General features: G+C 39.6%; 1 protein-coding gene and 2 long non-coding RNA genes across 3 annotated transcripts; all 3 read left to right on the plus strand.

Moving 5' to 3' along the window:
• Positions 1-1402: 1402 nt before the first annotated feature.
• On the plus strand, positions 1403-2447 carry LOC124437992. The gene is made up of 3 exons (XR_006945931.1): positions 1403-1429; positions 1571-1672; positions 2368-2447. It is a non-coding gene; the product is annotated as an uncharacterized LOC124437992 (long non-coding RNA).
• Positions 2448-4097: 1650 nt separating this feature from the next.
• On the plus strand, positions 4098-5359 carry LOC124437977. The gene is made up of 2 exons (XM_046987981.1): positions 4098-4747; positions 5102-5359. The coding sequence occupies exons 1-2, from the start codon at positions 4101-4103 to the stop codon at positions 5355-5357; spliced, it is 903 nt and encodes a 300-aa protein (XP_046843937.1). The 5' UTR covers positions 4098-4100; the 3' UTR covers positions 5358-5359.
• Positions 5360-5629: 270 nt separating this feature from the next.
• LOC124437999 lies at positions 5630-5903 on the plus strand. Its single transcript, XR_006945938.1, has 2 exons — positions 5630-5677; positions 5857-5903. It is a non-coding gene; the product is annotated as an uncharacterized LOC124437999 (long non-coding RNA).
• The last annotated feature ends 17038 nt before the right edge of the window (positions 5904-22941 follow it).

Genomic DNA, 22941 nt, shown 5'->3' on the forward strand with positions numbered 1-22941 from the left:
TGCTTCATTTAAAACCTATGTACTCATTTAACTTATGTTCATTTATTTATCATTTTTACAAGCATTAGTTTGTTTAGAATTTATTCATTAATTTAACATTTGCGCAATTTTTTTGCGAAAGTTCCTACTGTAGTTAAGAACTTGTTTTAGAAATGTCCTTATCTTCAACATGATTTCCGTCGCTACATATCATGAAAAGCGTGTATTCAAAAAATATAATTATTAGTGATCGAGCTGTATTTTACAACTAAATACAGCTATAGAACTATATTTGCATCTGTAGCTAAAATATAGGTACAGAAAAAAAATAATCAAGTTTTACAGTCGCCAGTTTCTGAGTAAATTAATTGAATACTTTCATTATTTCATATTCATTTCAATGCTTGGTTTAATAGTTATAATTTTTGTAATATAATTATGTCAAATACGACTAGGTTTTTTTCAATGTTTTGTCACGAATGCTATCTATTACAAGGACTCAAATTATATGGTGATTTAACGACACGAGCAATCATCTTGTCAAGGTAGGAGAATGTCTTTACTCCAAAAAATGTTCACGAAGCGTTGATATGTGCTCATATCAAAAGCAGTTTCCACGATTATTATAAATTCACAGTACAGACTTCACGATTTACTTCCTTTTTGCCGAACCTACTACTTATGAAAGAACTAAAGGCGTGCAGGATGGAGGACACGGGTCATCTTATTAAAAATGGAGAAGAAAATCCTGATCTCAACTGAAGATAAGTAAGGTAATGTTGGTGAGTCTAAAGTGGACTGGGGACTTGTAACATGAATGTTAATTTTTTAAAATGGCAACATCGTTGTTAGTAGAAATATAATAATATTTACAAATTGAACTTAAATGAAAATAGTTTTATAACCATTTTTTAATTTAAATAAACGAGAAACATCATTTCATGTTGCGAACTTTTTACAGGTTTTGTTATTTGTGGATTTTACAATGATTCTCAAGGTTAGTAAGTATTGCCGTATTGGTTATAACGTTATGACTTACATATTTCTTTCCTCTCCAGGACTGGCTCCTTTCCTGGTTTTGTAAGAAGGAAAGCTTGAACAAAGGGAAGATATAAGGAAGTTATCATGTGACATGATTAATGCACAGATAAAATGAAAAATGTCGTGAGAATTGTGTGATATTCGCTGGTATTGGTAATTTTAAAAGTTTTGACATCAGAAAGGTGTTACCAAGTGTCATTTAAATGCAATAGTCTCAGTCTCCTCAATCATTTATTTATCGCAACATTATTGTCCACTAAAAATGGTGACTGTATGTCATATGATGTTTCTCATGTATATTTCGGAATATAGTTCTGGAAAAGAATTGGAGAAGTGTTTTAGGTTGCTCTTTTTGTGATTATATCTTTGAATCTCAAGGAGAGGTGAATGGTTTATATGTAAATTGTTGGTGATTGACATCATACACTTGTGATGTATTAAAGACTATTTATATAGTTGATCAGTTTTAAGCATGTATCATGTGCCAATATATATTTGTCAAACAATAACTGCACTTTACTTTTTTAAATGAAGTATTTGCTAATTTCAGGTCAGTTTTCCTGAAGACATTCCTGTCATTGCAACATGATTTGGTTATTTCAACTGTATATTTTGTCATATTTCGTCGTTGTTTATGTTGTTGAAAATGAAGGTTTGTATTTAAATTTATCAATGATGAACTGATGTTGCAACAATGTTTTTTTGTGGGGCAATTTTCATTGATCAAAACAGACTTTTGTCAGTTTTTGAATATGAATGCAATGCTCATGTATGTACTGTCTTTACTTTACTAAAGGCATGATATTCTTTTGTGATAAACTAGTCTGAAAGGCCATTTTACACTGGTCATGAATCTCAGAGTGTGAAATTGTGAATTAAGGTGGAAAAATGAATTGCAATTTTCGTTACAAGTTTGTTGAACTGTCACCCTGAAATGAGAAACATACCTTGTTTCTTGTTTCTGGTATGTTGTTTCGTTTCATATCTTGCTGGACACTAGTCATAATACAGGATTGATGTAACTAAAAACAAACATTTGAAAATTGACAAAAAGAACGTTTATCATAGTTGTTAAATGTTCGTGAAAGCATGAAAATATTTTCAAACTCTTAAACACTTCATGTTACGTTTGGTTAGTTATTATAGTTAACATTTGTCATCAGTATCGTTATATTCTACGTAATTCCGACATACTCAGTTTGGTTTTTAATATTCTGTCAATGTTTGGTTTTTAATATTCATGTTTGGTTTTTAATATTCATGTACATTTTATATGTTGGTGATATTAGCCAAATCACATCTGAATGTAAATTTTAGAACTTCAAAATAGAAATAATCCTTTTGCAGACAATTTTCAAGGAAAAAGCCTTAACATGGTGAACATAAATATCAAAAAATTGACTTAAGAAATATCTCGGGTAGGATGTATTCGCTGTTAAATTCTGAGAAATTAAAGGTATTTTGATGAGCCTTGAGACAGACACTGATAATGAAGATATCAGTCACTATAGAAGATTTTATTATTGTCGTTGACTCCATCAAAGCAGCAATCTTTACTCGATAAAACCCCTGTTGCGAATCGTAAAGGTAGAAAAATTTCATTTTAGGCCATGTAGGGTGTTGAAACTTCGTTTTCTTTAAATATAATTTGATGGATATTTGCGATTATGATAGAACAAATCTACAACACAAACTTAAAGATGCTCAAAGTTACTTTACAACTGTAGTACTTAACAATCACTTAATTTATATTTCTGTTGATAACGTTTTACATTATTTCTCAGCTTAAACTTTATCGTTTCGTGTAGGTGACGTAGCTAATTTTATTTTCCCGATGACGTGTATATAATGAGGACAATGTTGTGAAATGTAAGTCTAACCTAGAGTTTCATGAAAACAAAAAAACAGGAAAGCAATGATGGCAACATTGATGGAGGATATGTGAATTTAAGGACCAATGTTCTATGACTTAAAGAAGGAGTTTACAGCCAATAAACACACTGGTGAGAAGGTGTACTATGTTGGTCAACATGGTTATAATGTGTTTAATGTTCAAAACCAACAACTGTTCTTACTGTGAGAACTTTTGATCTACTAAGAAAGTCAAACTATTACAGGTCAGTACTTGTACATCAAACTTTAAACATTAAACAAGACTTTGTTGAATGCTTATTTTTATGTGAAAATCTTCCACCGTTCGGCGTACATGTTGTTTTTTCCTTAAAGAATTAAATATGCAATGATTTCATCGTCTATGAACGATATCTATTATCGTAAATATGCTAGTTTCGTAGTTTTGTACTGCGTATGTATGAAATGACTTTTCATTTTTCTTGCCGGTGTCCGAAGTCTAATCTGTGAGTCTGCAAATCTAAACCTATAATTCAAATAACGAAAACTTTTACTGAAAATTTATCAAAGGATGCTTCGTTTCGATTCGGCAAATTTCTTGTTTCTATCCACTTTTCTAGAACATGGATGAATGTACAATATTGCAAATAATATGGTTACTTTCACCTTTTGAAGACTTGGAAAAGGATATCTTTTCTATGTCAATATTTACTTGTTGAACTGAGTCTCGAGAATGACTGCACGGAGTAATAAAAGGAGAATTTAAGATCTGTTTCCGCTTGCCATTGCTATTGGTTTATCTGTTATTCAAACTTTAATGGTCGTTTATTAGTGAGAATTATTTCAAGATATTTTTCGAGAGGTAAGTTGTTAACAAAATTTGGTTTAAGATTCTGTAGAAAATAATGAAAACTGCAGTTTATATTACACCGGCTGAAAATGGTGGTCACATCCCAGAAGTTTGGCAATTGCTACCAACTCTATAATCACCGTTATCGCAACTGCGTAAAAGCACTATTGATAAAGCACATTTAATAAAAATGTATTGAACCATGTTTATTTTAAAAAAACTTGTCGTAATAATTACCGTTATCACTTCGCTTGATTTCCTTTTTCTACAAACATTTTCAACAATGTTTCAATTCAAGCATCGTTTTCTTAAATTCGATACGAAGGATGGAAAAGAGTCTGCTTAAGGAGGCATATACAGTAGAACTTTTACTAAAATTATGAGAGAAAATACTTTGGATGAAATTGATAGTGGTGCAAACAAAGGCGAAGTTGAATATAACGTAAAAACAGACAAAGTTCACATTTTAGGCTTAAAAGATCATGGATCTGTTGAAGAGAGTAAAGTTGGCCATAGAAACAGGTTACAAATGTCTCATGAAACCCTTCAAAATGCTGGTGTATCAGCGAATCAAACTCGTGAAGCTAAAGATAGTCGTGTGGACGACGCGATTCGTGTTTCCCACGAGAATCGTGGATATAATGTGGGACGAGTTGCTAATGAGTATCGTGTTGTCGAAGAATGGAAGTCGTCTTCAGAGTTTCATGAAAACAGAAAAAAGGAAAGTGGTAATTTTAATGTTGATGATAAATATGGAGAATATGTGAAGTTAAAAGCCAATGCTCCACTACGTACAGAGAGGTTACAGCCAATCAACTTCTCTTCCAAGGAGACAGCCGCAATGACGTCACGTAGTATGGCGTCACATGACAACCGTTCAAGAAACATGATGCCCAGTGATTCAGTGAGAAATTATACCAACATGGGTTACAGTCAATATGGCGATGATGTGTCTAGTGTTGATTATCAACAACCTGTTGTTGTTGTGAGAACATTTGATCATCCAGGAAAGTCGAACTATTACAGGTCAGTTGTTCTACCACAGGGCAGTTATACTATTACAGGTCAGTTGTACTAACGCAGAGCAGTTATACTATTACAGGTCAGTTGTTCTACCACAGGGCAGTTACACTATTACAGGTCAGTTGTTCTACCACAGGGCAGTTATACTATTACAGGTCAGTTGTACTAACACAGAGCACTTAAGCTATTACTGCTTGGTTGCAGTACAAGTCACTGACTTGAAGTCAACTGCATTTGGAATCCTACTCTGGCATTTATTTACAACGAATGGCTTACTATGTATCATTTCATCAAATACACATGTTGTCCTTTTCTTTTGGTAATTAAAGTTTCTAAAATTTCCATTGTTCTTTATAGACAAAGGAGATCACTGCCAAGAAACCACTCAAGACTAAACTTCAAAAAATCTTCAACTACTCCCAGACAAAAACCTTTACCATCTGCCTGGACAATAAACCTTAGAACTTTGCCGTCTAGTTATGAAAATTATGAAGAAATGAAAGTTTGCGAAACTGAAAGTCATGGTTTTGCTAATGGCAGAAGCTACATCGTTGAAAACTGTCCAAAAATGCTAAAACCTCGACTTATTAGAAGACTTCTGCATCAGAAGTAGATTATAGATCGTCTCCTGTGTTTAAAGACCAAATTAAAAATCAAAATTTTCAAGCGATTTATTCCTACAAAAAGTGGGGAGAGAAATCACATGACCCAGAAATCATGTCAATTATCAGTGGCAGTGAGTTTTCTGAATTCTTACCCACTCCTTCGCGGCCAAGCGACAGGCAATCAGATATCTCTACGGATGGATATTCCCGTGGTAGTTATAAATCATTTAAAAACAAACTTGAAATAAACGTTAAAGAAAACAGGAAGGTTTTTGTTGAAGAGAGAAGTCAATCAGATCAAGAAAAGCATAATGAAGAAACTTTAGAGGTATTTATATGTAAAATAAAGTAAATGTATTTGATGTTTTGAAGTGAATGTAAATGTTTTGTTTGTCCTTGCACTGCTATGTGTCTATTCTATTTACTTAACTTAAGTTTCAAAAATCTTTCACATCATTGCTTTAGATTGTCTTTCATCATACAACATTTTCTATTTTCTATAAACAGCGTTTACGAAATGGCGAGACGCGTAAGAGGAATGGAAACGAAAGTAGAAAAACGTCGGTTCATAATAACAGCGGTTTTAGAAAGAAATATCATGTGCCAATAAATGGTGTTCAAGTCCTACCACCAGAACCAGTTTTAATTCAGTTTGAAAGTAGCGATGGGGAGAAAGAAAATTGAAGTTGGATGATTTATTAACAAGCTATTTTCGACTTATATATGGTTCACTTTATATGGTGAATTTACTATCTATGTAATAACATACTCTTTATTTTTGCTACATTTGAAGGACGTTTAAATCCACAAATTATTCATTCACCCCCCTCCCCCCATGGAGAACATATAGCATTTTTTCAAAAAATGTACTTCCTACTTTTATTTTGAAATTTCTACATTGTTAAAATAATCTTTTTTATGACGACATTGCAAACAAGGCGTTATTATTGATGTTTTTTACCTGACGGACAACGTTATAGAAATACACTTGTTGAAATAACTATTGGAGACCGTGATCGGAGATCAGTGGTTTATCTGTAAGTTTACCAGACTTTGTTATATTGTATTCTTTACATGATTAAAGGCTGATATTCTTTAAAAATACTTGAGTTTGTGATTTCTTTTAGGGTGTATGTATTAACAACGTTAATACAACTATTCGTCGTCTTAATTGTAAGTTTTCCAGACTTTGTTTTATTGTATTACTCACAAAACTAAAAAATGGTACGCGTTAAATGTTAGGTTGAATATATGTGAAATATTTCATAATGTATAATCTATTCATTTGCCAGGGTTAGTTCTGTTTATCTTATTTATCCCTCTGTATTTAACTCTATGTCTTTAACCTTATATTTTTTGTATACTTTTCGCCACAGCGATTAAAAAGAAAAAACTTTGTTGAGCCGATAAACTGATCTAAAACATTTAATATTTTAAATGTCGGATGACGATGTAAATCGTTGACTTATTGAGTACGGGCGCAATCCCAGCATCAAGGTTGAATATGTGGGTGATGTATGTGTAATTTTCTCTGACGAGTTTTGTATCGGCAAAGGAAGTGATGGAACACGTGTTCATCTTGGATTTGGAAAAGATAGTTACGGTAAAGCAATGAAACGAATACGACGAGATAACAATCTTGCTCTGCAAGAAAACACAATTTTGAATGAAAGCAATGCACAAAAGTTGGAGTATGTTGTAAATTATTCTTACTTAGAACAAGAGAGTAGAACAGAATATGTATATATAATACTTGACCTGTGTGAAGAATCACTGCGGGATTTCGTACTGTCAGAAGAACAGTTCGAAAAAGTTTCTGATCTTGAAGAACAGTTTGCGAGTAAGTTTCAGTCAAAGAAATAATTTTTCAGTATGAACGAGATCTATAAATTAATGTTGCATTTTTCCCTGATAACTTTCCAACATAGAAGTTTGTTGTTTCTGCCTGTTTGCCAGGTGATTTGAACGTCAGTTTTTTGTGGGGAATCGTAGAAATCTGCTTTTTCTCTGTTAATTTTTCCTGTTAGTAAACTTTACGCGGGAAAGTTATCACTCGTTAACACTCCCACTTGATAACTCATAACCGAAATAAAATAATGAAAAGTTATAAATCGTTAAACTATACTGTTCATGTTGTAGTGACTCCCATCAAAGATCTTAATTTCTCAAAGATAAATTTTGGTAATCCTTTCGTCAGAATATCGGCTTTCATTTCATCAGTTGAGCAGTGAACAATATTGACTTCTTTCGACTGAACTCGTTCCCGGACAAAATGATGACAAATGTCAATATGCTTAGTGCGGTTGTGGTACTTAGCATTCTTTGCAAGTTCAATCGCTCCTTGATTATCCTCAAAGATTGTAATTGGTCCTTCCATTCCAAATCCAATGTCCATAAGTAATCTTTGAATCCAAATTGCTTCCTGCGTGGTGTAACTTAATGCTACATATTCTGCTTAAGTTGTGCTCTTTGCAACCGTTCTTTGTTTTCGGCTTGACCAGCTGACTGTGCTATTACCAATTTGAAAAATGTAACATGATGTTGATTTGCGTGTATTAATGTCTCCAGCCCAATCTGCATCAGAAAACCCTAAAAGGTCAGGGTTTCTTTCGGCCGAAAACTTTAATCCATGATCTGTTGTTCCCTTTAGGTATCGTAATATACGCTTCACACCACTCCAGTGCTCTTTACTTGGCTTTGCCATGAACTGTGATAAGACTCCCACTGCAACTGATATATCTGGTCGGGAAATTACTGAAAGATATGTGAGACATCCAATTGCCTGTTGATAAGTTTGCGTGTCAAACTTCTCTTCATCATCCGAGCATTCAAAAAACTTCTTTGAAGGTTCGAGGGGTGCAATTATAGGTTTACAATCCTGCATCCCGAATTTATCCAAAATCTTCTCGATGTATTTGTGCTGGCTAATTTGTGATAACCTGAGCTTCTCGGTTACGTCGGATCAACATCCCCAGTAGAAAATTAACATTGCCTTTATCTTCCATCTTGAATCTTCTGCTGATTGCTTCCTTTTCTTCCTTTAACATGGTGATGTCGTTCGAGATAGGAACGATGTCATCTACGTAGACACCAATTATCACAAACTTAATGAGTTCGTTCTGCTTCTTTGATTTGATGTAGATACATCCATCTGCGTTGGATCTTCGGTATCCTCGTGGCTTTAAAAACTTACCCAGGGTTTCGTTCCAGCAACGGGCCGACTGCTTTAAGCCGTAAATGCTTCTATTCAGCTTGCACAAATGGTTAGGTCTTTCTGGATCGATGAATCCTTCGGGTTGTGCCATATAAATATCATGATCAATGTCTCCGTTGAGGAATGCAGTTTTAACGTCCATTTGGTGGACTTCAAGATCATGCGCGTTTGCTAACGCCAATAATGATTGTATTTGAGTGCAAGCAGGTCAGAGCATTTCTAAGCAATGAAGCCACTATATACATTTTTCCAACACAACTAAGGCTGATTTTTAGATCTTTTTTAAAATCAAGAAACTTAAAATAGTTTATTATGTCCCCAAAAATCCACTCAACTGATATCCTTACAGCACTCATTGATTTGTTAAATTCTTGCATGTGGACAGTAAGTTGCCTGTTCCTATATGGTGCCTGTAGGTGCATACGTAATGGGTAGGCTGGATCACCATACAAGCACATGGGTTTATCATTGTAAAAGGCATATAATTGTAGATCCTGCAGTAGCCCTGATGAGGCTAACATAGCAGAATCATGCCTTTTTCCTTCTATAAAACAAAAAAACTAAATGAAATTCAAAGTAAACATAAGGATATTAGTCAAATGATGTGCTTACCAACTGGTCCAAACAAATTGGCTATCATTCCATTAGGAAGAGTGATCGATTGAAACTTTAGAGCATGTACCCTCTTATGACCATTATATAGTAAACTTTGCATTTCATCTGGACGGCAAATTGGCCTCACTGTGCCATCAATAAAACCAAAACAATTGTCTAAAGCTCCTCCTTTCTGGTGAATTGCTTCAGCATAAATTTTCAAGTTATTGGGACTCAGTAGATCGTGATTCCAATTTGTTATTTTTTCCCCATGCCTTTCGTAAATAAAATCTATCACAGAATTGGTAATCATGCTAAGTTCAGGCACAGATCTACCAAATTGAGGTACCAAGTCACTGTATCTGCAAGGATAAGCAAAACAACGAAGGGCTATACAAAGAGCCTCCACTCCAGTGCAAACTGTTCCTTGCTTGCACTTGAATCGGTAAGGCAAACCTAAAGCTTCAGCAAGCAGCGGTATTTCATGCTTTTTACAACGAAAATCCAAAGAACAGGTAACTTCGTCTATTTCTTCCAGATCAAATGATGGATAATCATTGTGCATTATTTCAGGATTTTTCGAACGGCAAGCATCGTATAGTAAGACAAATTCCTCGTCATTAATTAAAGCTGCATCATAGGCAAAAGCGATAGCAGTTCTTGCATTTCTGAATGACGACATTTTTAAATACTCTAAAATGATGTTGCTGAAGCTACACACGTCGCGCAGGCAAAAACTTAAGTCAAAATCTATTATCCACGCCGACGCGTCTCGCCCCAGGACGTGCGCGCACAAGTAGCGTCGTTGAAAAGCGCGTCGTAAAATCGTAAGGTCCCTAATGTTCGTAATGATGTATGCCGGGCTACGGGTGAAAATACTTCATCGTATTCTGTTCCTTTATTTTGCGAATAGCTTTGTGCTACTACTCTCGCTTTGAAGCGGTCAATTGCTCCGTTTTCATTACGTTTTACTTTGAAAATCCATCTAGAGCCGACCACATTTTCGCTTCCAGTTGGGAGTACCAATTTCCATGTTTGGTTGTCTTCAAGAGAAGAATATTCAGAAATCATTGCTTCTTTCCAATGTTGGGAATGCTTCCCATGTAATGCTTCTCGAATGCTCTCTGGCTCATCAACTTCTGACGTCATAGATCCAAACATCGCATATGCGTCATCTGTAAACCGAACAGGAACCTTACGCTGTCTGACGGGTCCCAAATTGCGTACATTTTCCATGAATAACTCTTCATATGTTATTGGCGCTGATGGAATTTCTGGTTCTCCCATGGTTCGTCTGGCTGCTCGATACGTTCAACTGGATTATTTGCATCGGTGATTGTGTCCTCCTTGGGTTGAATAAGAACCACGTGTAGATCATTCTCCGTGTCGTTAGTCATTCTTTCATTCTCGTCCCCTGATAGCTCAAAACGAAAGAATCTCTTCTCTGAAAACTTTACATCGCGACTAACTACAAATTTCTTTTGTCTTGGATCATACGCCTTGTAACCCTTCTTGTTTGAAGGATAGCCTACGAAAATAGCCTCTTAGGACTTTGGGTCAAACTTTCTTCTCTTGCTGTCAGCAATGAAAACGTGACAAATGCATCCGAACACTCTAAGGTTGAACACTCCGAACAAACACTCGAAAGGTGTTTTATCCTTCAACTTCATTGTGGGACTTTGATTGTGCATGTACACTGCAGTACTACATGCCTCAGCCCAAAAGTGCAATGGTAGATTTGCGTGGATATCATTGATCGAGCTGATGCTATGAGTGTACGATTTAGACACTCGGCTACACCATTCTGCTCAGGAGTATAAGGACATGTAAATTGCTGTATTATACCTTTGTCAGCGCAAAACTTGGTGAACTCCTTCGACCTATATTCACCCCCGTTATCACTTCTCAAAATTTTTAACTTACGACCCTTTTTATTTTCAGCATGGGACACAAATTCTTTGAATTTTGTGTTAGCAATATGAAGTATTATTGATGATGTAATGTTACACTATAATATTATTGCATGAAGTATTTATGTTAACTTAGCACATGTTATGCTATACGGGAAGCCATGAACTATTTTTTCTATCAATTACATTTCTATTCTATGTATTCCTGATTTCTGATTGTAATGAATCACTCAAATATCAACAGGTTATGGGCCCAGGACGTAAAAGGTCAGTATTTGAGTGAAAAAGCATTGCATTAAAATATATAGTCGAAATTTAAGCATGGCCACGTCGGATATGTCGAATGCGTTAAGGTTCGCGAAACTGAACGGCAGTAATTACCTCTCATGGGTTTTCAACATGAAGCTGTATTTGGAAAGTCTGGATCTTTTCGAGCATGCGGAGGGAACAGCTGAATTTCCAAATGAGGATGCTAGTGCTTAAACGCGAAGGAAGTTTAACTCGGCTGCGAAGAAAGCGTGGACGTACATCTGTTTGGCCATCGAGCCCGAGCAACAGATCCACGTGCGAGATACGAAAACTGCCAAGGAGGCATGGGATGCAATTAGAAATCAATTCGCACGAGAATCACTTCTTCAGAAGGTGAGACTACGCCAACAGTATTATTCCTGTAAATACCATATTGGAGATAGTGTGCTTGAACACATCAGCCATCTCAAATCGCTGCATGAGCAACTCAAGGAAATGGGAGTCAGCGTGGATGACAAAGAATTGGCTATGACTCTGTTAGCTAGCTTACCTGAGCAATACAAACCATTAATAACAGCCTTAGATGCCATGGGAGAAACAGAGATCTCTTTTGAAAAAGTAAAGAACTTAATTCTGAATGATGTGGACCGTACTAATGATTTGAAGAATACTAAGGAAGATGCATATTCTGCTCATAGAGGAAATTTTATTCGTGGTAGGAATCGTGGTGATAAAAATAATACGCAAAGGAAGAACGATGGAAGCAACAGAAAACCTTTTCAAGGAAAATGTCACAATTGTCAAGAGAAAGGACACTATGCTCGTGACTGTCCAAACAAGAAAACTATGAATGGTGCAAACAGAAACACTCAAGCGCATTGTGCCGAAGGACAAGATGACGAAGTGCATGAGGATGAAGCCTTGATAAGCAATGGATCTGAACTTATTGGAAGATCAGATTGGATCATAGATTCTGGTGCTACCCAGCATATGTCATATGAAAGAGAAGCACTGACGGATTATGTGACATTCAAGCAACCCTCGGTGGTGAATCTAGGTGATAATAGATCAATCTTGGCATATGGAAAAGGTACCTATCATTTGAAAGCAATACTTGATGATCACGTTCAGAACATATCATTACGCAACGTATTGTACTTACCAGAATTGGACAAGAATCTACTATCAGTCTATGCCATGATAAAACTTGGAGCTACTGTTATGTTTGAAGGTAACAAGTGTAAGATATCTCGTAATTCCAAACTTCTAGCTGTTGGGGACATACAAGGAAAATTGTACAAATTAAGGATTGGACATGAACATGTGAACATTGCAAAGGACGCATCAAATTCAAGCTTGCATTTATGGCACTGCAGATTTGGGCACTTGGGAATGAACAATGTTCGTAAATTGTTAAATGGAGATTTGGTTAAAGGAATGAGTGATGTAAATGAAAATATCTCATTCTGCGAGGGATGTATGATGGGGAAACAACATCGGTGTTCTTATCCGAAAGATGACCATTACCGTGCCAACCAACCGTTTGAGCTTGTACACAGTGATGTGTGTGGTCCCATGTCTGTAAACTCTTTTGGTGGATCGCGCTACTACATCACATTCATCGACGACTATTCAAGGTATACGTACATCTACTTCATAAAGAAGAAAAGCGAAGTTTTAGAGAAATTCAAGGAATTTCATAGTCATGTTCGCAACATTACTGGCAAACCTATCAAGACCCTACGATCTGATAACGGTGGGGAATATTGCTCACAGCAATTTAAAGATTTCCTGAAGAAAAATGGTATCATCCATCAGTTAAGTGTACCTCATAATCCGGCGCAAAACGGCATTGCAGAAAGAATGAACCGTACCATTGTTGAATCTGCTCGTTCTATGCTGTCTCATTCACATTTGCCAAATGAATTTTGGGCTGAGGCTGTAAATACGTCCGTCTATTTACGTAATCGAAGTCCTACAACATCAGTAAAGGATATGACTCCATACGAATGTCTATATGGAAGAAAACCGAATGTAGCTAATCTACGAGTATTTGGTTGTGTGAGCTATGTACATATTCCAGAGAACCAGCGTAAGAAGTTAGACCCAAAATCCCGGAAATCACTTTTTGTGGGATACCCTGACGGAACAAAGGGGTACAAGTTTTATGACCCTATTGGATTGAAATTCATCCGTAGCCGTGATGCAATGTTTGTGGAAACACAATTCCATGACTTTGGTGAAGACAAAAGACCATTGACTGCATTTGACCAAAAGAAAGAGCAAAATGTTCCGGTGATTATCGAAGAAACACCAACGCAAGCAGGTAAAGATTTTGATTTGAATCCAATTATCGAAAACGTCAACATGGATGCAGAAATCAACGATAACGAGCCAGTGGGAGTAACGTACGAGGAGAGATTTATGAATGAAGTACAAAACATTGGTGAAAGGAGACAAAGAAGACCTCCCCAAAGGTTTGATGAAGAATGCTACATCGCCAATGATTTAACTGCGGAAATCAACGAACCAGCAAACATCAACGAAGCCTATTCTGGAGAACATGGACATGACTGGAAAAAAGCAACCGACTCCGAATTTCATTCACTTATCGAGAACGATACTTGGGAACTTGTCCCATTACCAGATAATAGGAATATTGTTGGAAGCCGATGGGTTTTCAAGGTGAAGAGAGACGAAAATGGAGAAATACAGAGATACAAAGCTCGCCTAGTTGCACAAGGCTATTCACAAGCTGAAGGTGTCGACTATCATGAAGTATTTTCACCTGTCATACGAAATACAACTGTTCGATCGTTGTTAGCTTTAGCGAATGCAAAAGACTGGGAAGTTCACCAAATGGACGTCAAAACAGCGTTTTTACAAGGAAATTTGGATGAAGAAATTTATATGCGACAACCTGAAGGTTATATTAGTAAGAAGCATCCTGACTATGTCTGCAAATTGAGAAAAAGCATCTATGGTTTAAAACAGTCAGCTAGATGTTGGAACAGCGCCATCGACTCATACCTGAAATCAAAAGGATACAATCAAATGAGCTGTGATCCATGTCTTTACGTGAAATCCATTAAACAGCAAGATGGAAATGTGAATTTCGTGATACTATCTATTCATGTTGATGATATTCTCCTATTTTCCAATTCTACGAAAATGCTGAAGGTGGAGAAGAAAGCCATTGCAATAAAGTTCAAAGTTGAAGATTTAAATGAAGTCAAACATGTCCTTGGTATGCTGATCAAACGAGACAGAAAAAGGGGAAAATTGACAATTAGTCAATCAAAATATTTAGAAGGAATCTTGAAACGATTCAACATGGAACATTGCAAACCTGTTTTGACACCGTTAGAACCTGGAAAACATTTTCAGAATCTGCCCGAAGAAGAGACCGCAACAAATATTCATGAATATCAAAAACTTATCGGATGTTTGACATACGTGACAACGGCAACTCGACCTGACTTGGCATCTGCTGTAGGTATTCTTTCAAAATTTATGTCAAAGCCAGGAAAGGAGCATTGGCAGGGAGCAAAAAGAGTGTTGAGATACCTAAAAGGCACAATCAATTATGGTCTTGTTTTTCAAAGCAAAGATTCAACATGCGAAGTGGTTGGATATTCAGATGCTGATTGGGCAAGTGATGTAAATACAAGAAGATCTACATCAGGATACGTATTCCAGATAAACAAATCAACCGTCAGCTGGAGCAGCAAGCGACAATCTTGTGTTGCAAGATCTTCGACTGAAGCTGAGTATGTTGCACTAAGTTATGCAACACAGGAAATCATATGGTTACGACGTTTACTAGCGGATATTGGAATAAATCAAGATCAACCATCTATACTGAACGAAGATAACCAAGGGGCAATTGAACTTTCGAGGAATCCACGATTTCACAATCGCACTAAACATATTGACGTTGCGTATCATTTTGTTAGAGAAAAGGTCAACGATAATTCCATTATTGTTCAATACTGTAGTACAGATCAGATGTTAGCGGATGTTATGACGAAAAGTTTACCAAAGCAAACATTCCAAAACTTTCGAGACATGTTAGGTGTCAAAGAAATTTTAGTTTAAGAATTCGTAATTCTTAAAGAACATTTATAGTGCACATTAAGTGGGAGTGTTAGCAATATGAAGTATTATTGATGATGTAATGTTACACTATAATATTATTGCATGAAGTATTTATGTTAACTTAGCACATGTTATGTTATACGGGAAGCCATGAACTATTTTTTCTATCAATTACATTTCTATTCTATGTATTCCTGATTTCTGATTGTAATGAATCACTCAAATATCAACATTTTGTCAGTGCTTCATCTTTGCTTTTGATGAAGTATGCCACAGTATACCGAGAGTAGTCATCTGTGAATGTGATCATGTAACGACTTCCTCCCATCGATTTCACCTGCATTGGTCCACATAGGTCACTGTGTACAATTTCATAGACATCTTCTGCTCTGTGCTTACTTGTTTTAGGAAATGATTACTTGTGCATTTTTCCCAATGAGCAACCTTTACATTCTCTCTGAGCTTCTTTAGTTACATCACACTTCATCCCATTGACCATATGATCCTTCACTAGTTTACTGATATAATGACTGTTCAAATGACCAAACCTTTCATGCCATATATCTGCCATCATATGATTCGCTTGTAGAGTTGGCATATTCAATATTTTCAACAGTGTACAACATTCCCTTAGCCAGTTTTCCAATCTCAAATTCTTTGCCATCTTTAGAGACAATACACTTTTCTTTGTCAAAAGACACTTGAGCCCCCATCAAAGTCATCGCTGGTACAGACAATAAATTCTTAGCCAACTTTGGCACATACAGAACTTTATGTAATTCCAAATAATATGAATTATCACATTTCGGGAACAACTTCACCATTCCTTGACCCGATGCTTTTATGCATGTATCGTCACCAAGGTAAATACTTGTTGGGGTTTCAAACTTTGTATAGTTAATGAAGGACTCCTTACAGTTAGTCATGTCTTTTGTGGCAGCTGAATCAACATACCACTCAGTGGAGCTTCACTAGAAATTAATGCAACTCCTCCTTCAGCCATTTTCGAATGTTCCTCTCTGTTGTTACTTGTACCTTTATTTAGTGGACAATTCTTGGAAATATGCCCAGGTTTGTTGCACTTGAAACAGATTATATTTTTCCCCTTTTTATCATTGTGAAATCTTCCTCTTCCATTATGTGATCCTCTCTTAACAAATAGCGCATTGTTGATCGTGTTTTGCTGCTCCTTATCTTTTCTTTTCAAATATTCTCCAACCAGCAGAGCCTTGATACTATCCCATTCCAATTCATCAGCTTTCCTCGCGTTCAAGCTTGTTAGAAAGTTGTCATATGACTCTGGCAAACTTCCCAATACAACGGTAGCGAATTCTTACTGGAAATATCGTCTTGCATCTCTCGCAGCTGCTCAGCTAGTGTTGTCATATTGGTTAAATGTTTCATCAAATCACCATCTTCTTCCATTGATGCGGTTGAGTCGAACGACTTGTGTTATGGACAAAAACTCAAATTGCTTGCGGAGGTTGTCCCATGCAGGATGTCAAAGTATCCGTCGTATTTGATATGTGAATTTGTAGGTGCTTCTCAACGTTCTGAGCTATTAAAGAGTAAGCTTTATCAGACCGTAATTGGAATGCGTTTTTAACGACATCTGTCGCGTCTTCGTTTGGAGGTATCTCTTTTCCCTCTTGCGTAAATCCCCATAAACCACGTTCCATAAGCACCAGTTTTACATTGTATTTCCATGATTGATAGTTACTGGCATTCAGTTAATGAATCCTCGTTATCTCGGTCGCCATTTCGATCTCGATGTATTTGGTTTAAATATTCGCCAACAGGACAAACACACACGTTTTATTCAATCATACACGTCCTGGGCCCATAACCTATTAAACATTCACCCACAGAGCAAACGAAAGCGATATATGTTGAAACGTTTAATGAAAAATATATATATTAACAGTGGCGTAGCTAGCGGTCCGGCTGGTCGGGCCCAGCCCAACCAAATATTTTCCCAAAAATGAAAAATTTGGTTTCTTTAAAATTGGATTTGCGAAAATTTTAAATTCTGCGACTCTTTTTGGAATAATCCACAGTCTTTTAGTGTAATATTTGTCAAATTGCGTCGTCATTAGCAAAATTATCATATTTTTAAACGTTACTTAGCAACAATAACTAGTGCATTTCTAGTGCCAGGCATTACGCAGTTTAGTAGGGCTCTGAAATTCAGCCCGACCAAGTAGTAAAATCTATAGTGGGATTATCTGCAATCTGATTGGTTGACAGCAACCGAGCAAACTCAAATACGCTGTTTCGCAACATCTAGTCGGGTTCTGAAAATTCAGCCTGACCAAGTAGTAAAATCTATAGTGGGAACATCTGTAATCTGATTGGTTGAGAGTAGCTGTGAACACACTCAAACGTTTATTGTCGATTTCAGTTAACTTTTCAAATGGCGGTTGCCAAGTTACTTTCTAATGTTGCCAACTACATTTCCAAATATGGAATATTCGATATGAACTTGTCAACTTGAGTTGACAAGTTGTGTACTTGAGTACTGAAGTTGTGTACTTGAGTACTGAAGTTGTGAACTAAAGTTGCGAAGTACTGGCAAACGCGAAAGGTCTTTGTACCCTGTAGACATTTGCCAATGAATCCGTTCAGTTAGCAAGGAAAAGCTTTACCAATAGAAGTAAGAAATGAAATACTTGAAATGTGGTTAAATAACGAGCGTTTGACAAACATTTCGAAACAACTAAACCTACCGTATAAGACTATATCAAATACAATAGATCTATGGGTAGACACTGGTTCTATTGCACATCACCAGAGCGAACGTGATGCTCGAACCACGCGTACAGATGACGTTATTGCATACACTGAATATCTAAAAATTGATAAACCATCTATTTACGCAAAAGAGATTTAGCAACATCTAGAAAATAACAAAGTTTGCCTTCCAGCAAACATACCTAGTAGGTCATCCATTAGTAGAATTTTGAATAAAGATTTTGGTTACTCTTACAAGATAATAAGTCAAATTCCTCGAGAGACAGAACGGCCGGACGTTATGGAGAAGTTAGAAGCTTACGTAGCAAATATTTCATTGATTGATTGCAACCGTATGCATTTCTTTGATGAGTCGCCAGTCGCCTGTAGTTGTTACGAGTGACAACAGACGTCGAGGGCACAGTATGCAGGGTACTTCTGCATTTAAAATCCAACGATACTCTTCTAGTGCCACATTTACTGTAAATTTATTACATAACGTAAACGGCGTATCGCATTATAACACTCTCAGAGGGCCGTCAAACGGATTAGAATTGCTAAAGCTTTTCCTTGCTTACTGAACGAATTCATTGCCAAATGTCTACAGGGTACAAAGACCTTTCGCGTTTGCTAGTACTTCGCAACTTTAGTTCACAACTTCAGTACTCAAGTACACAACTTCAGTATTGCACAACTTGTCAACTCAAGTTGACAAGTTCATATCGAATATTCCATATTTGGAAATGTAGTTGGCAACATTAGAAAGTAACTTGGCAACCGCCTTTTGAAAAGTTAACTGAAATCGATAATAAGGATCTTATACAATTATATTAACAAGGTGTGATCAGCGGAGACGCGCTGCACGACTCTCTCAAGGCTCTTCAACCGCCCGCTGCCTCAACACCCACGCCAAGAAATGTCACTCCGCCTATCCCCAAACCGCGAAAGCGCAGGCCAATCCCTAAGCCGAGGACGTCTAAGATCCCCGTACCTGCGCCCCGCAGACCTACTCCTAAGCCGAGGACGTCTAAGATTCCCGTTCCTGTCGCCCGCAGGCCTACACCAAAACCACGAGTAACAAATACTACACCAACCACAAGACCTGCTCTAAAACCACGACGCCCCACAAGGGCTCCTCCCCCACCACCTACGGAACTTAAGTGGGATGAAACGAAAGCCTTCAGCTATCATCTGAGAGCCTGGAAAATGCAGGTGCCGAAGGGACACCCCTCCGAACGTGATTTGATGGCTTTCCTCAAAAGCGCCCAGCCCTACATCAAACGCAAACTCGTCGAGGAGCTACTAGCTCTACGAGGAGTTAAGTTCCAGTTGGCTGTAAAGGTTGAGCTTCGGAAGGATGAAGCAAATGGCACTGAAGTGCTTCAAGCACCAGTGTTCCGGATAAAGCAGATCACGCTGCTACAGGCGCATGAGATTCGGCAAGCCTTACACGAAGGCTTCCCAACAATCCTGGAGAGATTGGAAAAGTTCACTCGGGAAGGGTCTGGGTGGATAGTGGATCGTGTCAAAGCACTCTGGCTTGACATCGCTCACTACCAGCCTTTACGTGGAGGCTCATACCTTCCTCTCCCCACCGCGGTCAAGAATAAGAAGGCAATCGTCAACGTAAAAAATAAAGACGACGACTGCCTCCGCTGATCTCTAAGGGCTGCGCTGTTTCCTGCAGCTAAAGACCCGCAACGGCCTGCCAAATATCCCACTGAAGATGGCCTTGACTTTGCGGGAGTGAGCTCACACACACCGCTCTCCCAGCTCGAACGAGTAGAGCGTCAGAACGACCTTGCTATCAACGTGTACGGTTGGGAAGGCGGCGTCGTTCCTTGCCGTCTGAGCAAAGTAGAGGGAGCCCGCAAGACTGTAAATCTCTTCCTCGTCTCGTATTCGAAAAATACCGAGAAACACCACTACACTTGGATCAAGAACTTCGACCGCCTTCTCAACCAGAATGGCCACCATCAGCTGCACTTCTGTGAGCGTTGCCTTCACGGCTTCACCAGACAGGATTTGCTGGAAGAGCATAAGCCTGAATGTCGAGGCATCAACCAGGCCGCGGTTGCCATCAGAATGCCAACCCCCGGAAAAAACGACAAAATACGCATTTTGAGAGCATGAGAACTACCACAAACAGCTCTAAGCGCCCTTCATAATCTACGCCGACTTCGAGAGTCTGGTTTGCAAAATCGAGGGCCCCGCGCTTAACACTGAAAAGAGCGGCACCGAGCAAACCTCCAGACACGAAGCATGCGGCTACTCATTCATAGTTGTTCGTTTCGACCGGGAAACTCAGCCGCCGCAGCTTTACTGAGTGCCTGACGCGGCCAAGCATTTCCTGGAAGCGCTCCCAGAAGAAGAGCGTAAGATCAAGACGGTGTTGGCTAACCCCGAGCCTATGCACATGACAGGAAAGGACTGGGGAAGCCACAAGAAAGCCACAAACTGCCACGTCTGCGGCAAGCCCCTCGAAGGCGATTCCGTTCGAGACCACTGCCACATTACTGGCAAGTACCGAGGTGCGGCCCACAATGAGGGCAACCTGAAGTTGCGGCTCAGCCCAAAGACGACAACCATACCGGTTGTCTTCCACAACCTGCGGGGCTACGACAGCCATCTAATCATGCAGACCATCGCAGAGACTGAAGGGAAGGTCACCTGCATTCCCAACAACGCCGAGAAGTACATCTCGTTCAGCATCGGCCAGCTCCGATTCATCGACAGCGCCCAGTTTATGCTGTCAAGCCTGGATGGCCTGGTGAAAGCCAGCGACCCGCAAGACATGCGCATCACAGCAGACTACGAGCCGAACCTCCAGAGGCGAACCCTCCTGTTTCGCAAGGGGGTCTACCCCTACGAGTATATGGACGGCTGGCCCCGATTCGACGAGGAGATCCTCCCGCCGAAGGAGGCTTTCTACAGCAAGCTCTCCGATGAAGGCATCACCGACGACGACTATGCCCACGGAAAAAAGGTCTGGGACGCCTTCGGCAGTACAAACCTCAGCGACTATCACGACCTCTACCTTCAAACCGATGTCCTCCTCCTCGCCGACGTCTTCGAGAACCTCCGAAAACTGTGCCTCGAGCGATACCGGCTAGACCCGGCCCACTATTACACGAGCCCGGGCCTAAGCTGGGACGCTATCCTCAAGCACACAGGGGTGGAGCTCGAGCTGCTCACCGACATCGACATGCATCTCTTCATCGAGAAGGGCCTGCGCGGCGGCATCAGCAAGGCCAGCAGGCGCTTCGCCAAGGCCAACAACCCGGGAAGCCCCAAAGCTGGATCCAGTACTACGACGCCAACAACCTGTACTGCTGGGCGATGTCGCACCCGCTGCCGACAGGTGCGTTTGAGTGGGTTGCCCAAGAGGATGCGAAGGCGGCCCTGAACCAGCCTGTAGATGCAGAGAAGGGCTACATTCTCGAAGTTGATCTGGAGTACCCAGAAGAGCTGCACGACAAGCACAATGCATATCCGTTAGCGCCAGAACGCCTGAAGGTAGACAACGCGTGGATGTCGGATTCTCTCCTCTATCCAGCAAAATCTCCTCTAACAGATGTATGGGGGTGCGTCTCACGAAGTCGAAAAGCTGGTCCCCAATCTGTTCGACAAGACCCGATACATCCTGAACTATCGGAATCTGCAGCTCTATCTGCAGCTTGGCATGCGCCTGAAAAAGATCCACAGGGCACTCCGCTTCGATCAAAGCCCATGGATGGAGCCCTACATCCGGAAAAACACCGAACTCCGGAAGAAGGCAAAGAGTGACTTTGAAGTCAACCTCTGCAAACTGCTGAACAACAGCGTCTTCGGCAAGACGATGGAGAACCTCCGAGAGCTTGTCGATGTGAAGCTGCTCCGGCCAAGCGAGACCGAGAGACTCCGCAAACTTATTGCCAAGCCGACATTCAATCGGCATTTCATCTTTTGCGATGCTGGGGGCCCTCGCAGCTGTTCACATGAATAAAAGCAGTCTGCTGCTCAACCGGCCGGTCTTCGTGGGCATTAGCGTTCTCGACCTCTCAAAGCATTTGATGTACGACTGGTACTACAACCATCTCAAGGTGCAGTACGGGTCGTCAGCAGAGCTCCTCTACACCGACACCGACAGCCTTGTGCCGGAGATCCAGACTGAGGACGTGTACGCCGACATGAGACGCGACGCCGGTCAGTACGACACCAGCAACTAACCCAAAGACCATCCGCTGTTGAGCACAGCCAAGAAAAAGGTGCTGGGGAAAATGAAGGACGAGTACGCTGGGGTGCCTATCGCCGAGTTTGTGGGACTCAGGCCCAAGATGTACTCTATCCTGAAAGCCGATGATCTGGAGGAGCGCAAAGCCAAAGGTGTTAAAAAGGCCGTCGTGAAAAAGCATATCAGTCATGCCCAGTACAAAGAGGCGCTCTTCAAAGCAAAGCGCTCCGCCACGGTATGGATATGCTGCGCAGTCGCGGACATCAGATCTTCGGCGAGCATGTCAACAAGACATTGTTGAGCCCGCTGGACACGAAGCGCTGGATCGCGGCCGATGGGATCTCTACCCTAGCATACGGGCATAGGGAAGCCGGTGCGCAGGTGAATATCACATTAGACTAATCATCACATCAGAATAACAGAAATAAATGCCTTCCACGGCTAAGCCGGCGGTGTTTCGGTCCCAAAGGGCACCACTTGGAGCTCCTCGCACAAAGGCGCGCTTGGGCCCATCGCTCAAATAATACAACACAGGCTTCCCGCCCTCAACCACAGCCCGCTCGACCTGGTGGGAGGTCACACTC

Source organism: Xenia sp. Carnegie-2017, unplaced genomic scaffold, assembly GCF_021976095.1.
Source record: "Xenia sp. Carnegie-2017 unplaced genomic scaffold, XeniaSp_v1 HiC_scaffold_19, whole genome shotgun sequence".
Lineage (NCBI taxonomy): Eukaryota > Metazoa > Cnidaria > Anthozoa > Malacalcyonacea > Xeniidae > Xenia > Xenia sp. Carnegie-2017.

Bases quoted from the DNA above. Each gene is read 5' to 3' on its own strand.
- LOC124437977 (XM_046987981.1), top strand. From the start codon at position 4,101: ATGAGAGAAAATACTTTGGATGAAATTGATAGTGGTGCAAACAAAGGC. The intron at 4,748-5,101 runs GTCAGTTGTTCT...TGTTCTTTATAG, and splicing joins GGAAAGTCGAACTATTACAG to ACAAAGGAGATCACTGCCAA.